The sequence below is a fragment of the Phaethon lepturus genome, unplaced genomic scaffold, assembly GCF_000687285.1.
Source record: "Phaethon lepturus isolate BGI_N335 unplaced genomic scaffold, ASM68728v1 scaffold46941, whole genome shotgun sequence".
Taxonomy (NCBI): domain Eukaryota; kingdom Metazoa; phylum Chordata; class Aves; order Phaethontiformes; family Phaethontidae; genus Phaethon; species Phaethon lepturus.
In genome coordinates, this window is record NW_010516420.1 from 1 (window position 1) to 4,754 (window position 4,754).

General features: G+C 51.9%; 1 protein-coding gene across 1 annotated transcript; it reads left to right on the forward strand.

The window, feature by feature from the left end:
• Positions 1-331: 331 nt before the first annotated feature.
• Positions 332-1,691, forward strand: VPS25 (vacuolar protein sorting 25 homolog (S. cerevisiae); the record flags this gene model as incomplete). Its single annotated transcript, XM_010296052.1, has 3 exons — positions 332-420; positions 937-1,012; positions 1,579-1,691. Coding segments are annotated over 3 exons (278 nt in total), but the record flags the coding sequence as incomplete, so codon positions are not given.
• Positions 1,692-4,754: the final 3,063 nt, after the last annotated feature.

The following is a 4,754-nucleotide window of genomic DNA, read 5'->3' on the forward strand; positions in this document are numbered from 1 at the left end:
CGTCCCGCTGCCAGGAGCCGGCCCCGAGGCTCTCCCAGCCGGGCTGGGCCTTCCCTGCCCGCGGCTCCGCAGCCTCGCCCCGCGCCAGACCCAAACCTTGCCTTTCTGGGGTGGAGTAAGCTGCGGGAGGAGGAGGGGGCTCGCAAGAGAAACGAATTTCTGTACGCATTTAGCGATATTTAGGATGTTGGCGCGAGCAGCCACATGGCAGGGAGGGACAGGTACCTGAAGCGACCTGTGGGTGTGATGTCTAGCACCTGAGAAATCTGTGGGTTTGATTGTGACTGTAGACTTGTGCTCTGATTACATACCTTTTCCCTGTTGATTTTAGGGAACCTGGAATGGTTAGATAAGAACAAAACCAGTTTTCTGATCATGTGGAAGAGACCAGAAGAATGGGGAAAGCTCATCTATCAGTGGGTGAGAATGTAGAAGCTGTCTTGCCCCACAGACCGCACTTTCTGTGTCTGGGAGGACAGGTGGTATTGGCTGTGATTTGTGAAAAAGATGACTGTAGTATTTTTCTCTTGCTTCCTTACAGCTTTTACCTCTCTACTTCTCTGTTGTAGAAAAACACGTTAACAGCTTTTTACTTGCTGTAAGATGCAGTTTGAGCAGTGGATGGAGTCATCTGCTCCCGCTGCAGCTGGCTATTCTGTAGCAAGGACAGCAGCATTGTTGTGTTGCCTTCATATGGCACGAGTCCTTATTGTGAAACATGTGGGCAGAAAGAGCAGAGGCGCAGGGAAAGGAACCATCTTAGTTTCCTTAGGCGTCATTTCTTGACTCTCCAGTGCTCCAGAGCGTTTCCAGGGAATTTTTGTTCATTGAGTGCTGTCCACATTCCATTTTGCTCACATTGAGGTGTACAGGAGATCGTGCCAAGGATGTTAAATCACACAGATGAGATTTGCTATATTGGTTTTATGTTTCCAGGTGTCAAAGAATGGCTTGACCAACTCTGTATTCACATTGTATGAATTAGCCAGTGGAGATGACACAGAGAATGAAGGTAATGTTATGTGTTATGTTCCAGAGCAGGTTTTTAGAGCACACTTGATTTCAGCACATAAACAGTTGATTATCAGACTATAATTTTGTAGATTAAGTATTTTGAAATTGCTTATGAAAAGCTCGCACTGATCACCACTGGCAAATGCCACTCTGAAGGCTTTTTTACCACTTTGCATGAACATCTCCCTTTGTTATCTCTGTTTGCATTTCAAAGCTCCCCCAGCCCCACAAGCCTCCCTGGTGCCCAGCTGTTTATCTGGCGTGAGGTGCGGGGTGTTTTGTTTTTATGCCTAGCTTCTGCACTGCTTTTGAGGCTGCTGTGACTCATTCCTTTCTGTCTGTTGACCTTCAGGCTTTGTTCCTCGTGCAGCAATGTAGTGATGAGTCTGTCGGTGTAGCCGTGACTCTGGATTTGCCGTAGTGTTATGGCACTGGGGTCTGAAAGGTGCTCTTCAGAGCCCTCTGCTTCACTGCCACCAGTCCCTGGACTTTGTAAGCCTGTTTGTTTCCTGTTGTGATTGATTTTTTTTTTTCCTGTTGATGGGGATCTCTGTCCTTCCCTAGAGTTCCATGGCCTGGATGAGACTATGCTTCTCCGTGCCCTGCAAGCCTTGCAGCAAGAGCACAAGGCTGAAATTATCACGCTGGACGATGGCCGAGGTGTCAAGTTTTTCTGATAGGAGCCCCCTCCCCTCCACTCTTCCCTGGCTGCTGAAGTGGTTCTCGCTGTGAAGGTTCACTCTCCTGGCCTAGTTTCAAGCCGTGACTACAATACAAGCAGCTGTGTACTCGGGATTTCTTGGGGCAAGGAGAATCTGCGAAGCCTTCCAAAGACATGACTTCTTAGAAATATTCGGACATCCTCTGTCTTTTCTCCTTTGTTGACTGTGTTTGAGAGGCTAAAGCTGCTCTAGGCACTTCTGAGAGGGACCACCCAGAAGTGAAATAATGGGACTGCTTCTGTTGCTGATCCCTGTTCCTGCGAAGGCCACGGAGCTATCTCTTCAGCTAGCCGGTCGAGCTTGGCCTTGAAGGGCACCTCTTTCCCTCCTGCCAGCCATGTGCTTGGGCTCTGCAGTCCCCACTGCGTTGCCAAGCAGGGTGAAAGCAAGCACAAGGAACTCCCTGTTGCTGCTGTGATGTAGAAGACCTCAATGGCAGAATGATATGTGCTTGCTGCAAAGCAGGCTGTACAGTGGGGTGGGGGTGGATGCCAAGGAACTAATTTGAAGTAATTAAAATGACATGTATTTATAGAGCAGCCTGTGTCTTTTCGTCTATCTCTATTTTTCCATGAGAAACAAACCAGTACCAGATTCCTGCCCTTCAGCCGTGTTTCCTTATTGCACCAGATGAACACAGCAGCATGCTGGGGAGAGGGTGGGCCTGCCAAGCCACCCCACCAGAGCTGGAAGCAGGCAGGACAAGTGCTTTTTTCCACATGCCAGAGCTGTGGACCGTGTGGGCCCTTGCTGTTTGTCTTCAGGCAACGTTTACTTTCATTTTCCACATGCAATCCGCTGAAAGCTAATGGGTTTGTTGCAGAGATGTTGCTCTGTACAACAGTGGCTGGTAGAGGATATTGCTAAGTTTTTAGATTCTCGGTGCTGATAATGAAGTACCCAGCTTGTCAGAAACCATGACCCAGGTACAGCTTTTGACCCAGTAAATCCTTAACTGCTGACCGCTGGACCGCTGTGCCTTTCCCGTTCTTTGCCCAAGCATTCAGCGTTTGTTGCAGGCAGAGGTGGGGTGCTGCTCTGGAGTGACCTTTGATCAGACCCAGTGTGGTCACTCTCGGGATCCGGCGGAGCAGGCGGCACCTGCTCTCCAGCATGCGTTAGCCATCTGTCCCCAGCCGGTGCTGATCTGCTTGTCCTGCCTGCCCCGCTCTTGGAGGATGGCTTGGCACTGGTTCAGCTGCAGTGCTGCTGACAGCCGTTGTCAATGGTAGGTAATTTTCAGTGTAGACAAGATTCTGGAGTCCAGCCTGAGTTTGTGGGGTTGTGAAATTTAAAAGTTTCCTTTTTGTAGCAGGAGCCCTTTGCCTGAACACAGTGGGATGTACTGACTTGATCTGGGCATGTCACTCTGGAGCTGCAGCTGGAGCCTGGTGCCCAGGTGACAGCAGTCCTGTGGAGGAATTCCCATGTGCCAGCACTTCTCCACTGGAGAAAAGCACCGGTGGTGCTTGTTACAAGTCACTGACACGCTGGTCTAATGTGGTCTCTGATCCTTTCTGGAGACCATCGTCCGTACAAGCATTGAGAGGACTTACGTGAGCAAATGGGATGGTGCAGCCCACGGTGAGCATGCCTACCCTGCTCCCACCGGTGCCGCAGCAGCCTGGGGCCAGCTGGGGTTGGTTTCACATGCCCTGCTCTGACAGCCTGGGCTCAGTGCACTCGAGCTGTGGGGTTTGGGGGCAGAGGATGGACATGGCATCCCTCTGGGATGGACACGCTGGGGACGCAAAGAGCTGTCTTGGCGCTGCCATGCGCTGTCTCGCTGGGGAACGTCCAAGCTGAGCAAGCCCAGCTCCCCGGTGCCAGCCAGGCTTGCAGCAGCAAAGGCTGTGCCATGGCGTGTGCCAGGAGCCCTGCCGTGCGTCCCAGCAGCAGCAGCACGTGTGTCCCCACGACTGGTGCAGGCTGTGCTCAGACCGGGGCTCACTGGTTGGATGGGGGTCCCCCGCTCTGTGTTTGCAGCCAGGAGAGTCTCTGTGTAGGAATTGTCTGCTACCAGTGTCTGCCCTGGGCTTGTTTCGATGTCTGAGATCTGCCTCTTCCTCTTCTTGCCACCCACATTGACTCCTTCCCTCTCTGGTTGCTGTGCCTTCCCCTCTTGCTGCTTTTGTACCCCTGCAGCAAGCTGTGTTTGTGCTGGCTGCTCTGTGCCTGATGGCATCTGCGTTTGATCCCAAATAACGAACCTTTAGCAGCCAGGCCTGGGATGTTTGAGTTTCTTGCTCTCCATGTGCATGATGCCGACCTCTCAGCATTGTGTTCCAAGCTGCTCGTGCTGTATGTAACCTGGCTGTCCTTGAGTGAGTCTGTGTTCTTAATTAAATTTGCTTCCTTCTTAGGAAATGGCTGATGTGACATTAGATAAGCCTAAATCCAGCCTTTTTCTTTCCAAGGCACTCCTGGCAGCGATTCACTGCTCTTTTTCAGCTTCCTACTTCGTTGCTTAGTGAGAGGAGGAGGAAGAGTATGTCCCCCCCCCTTTCAGAATGGACATGGTGTAAAATTCCTTTTTCCACAACCTCTTGGCCGATTACGAAAGATCACATCCAGCTGTGCCTGCGAGGTCCTTGTGGGACCGACTCCCTGTGCTGGGCACTATGCCAGTGCTGCAGCAGCATCCAGGTGCTTACAGACGCCGCTGTCCGCCAGCGATTGCCCGGGGCCGTGGGATGGGTCCTGGCCCTGGAAGAGCCACTGCTGGCTGGTGCTGATGCCCTGGAAGGAGCAGATGCTCCCTGGCCGTTCCCTCTGTGGGGGACGGTGACAATTTGTCGCTCGTGGTGATGTAAGGTCCTGCCAGCAGGTAAAACAGAGCCTTTTAATTGTCCTCTGAAACTGGCTTCCTTATTCAGTGCTTCATGGTGTTTGATGATGTAATCATGGGATTGGGACACCGGAGCCAGCCCAGAGATGCTGTGAGGCTGCTCTGGTATGGAAGCCCTCGGGTGCTGGGTAGAGATGGAGGAGACGTAATTAGACTGCTCAGAGGGAAAG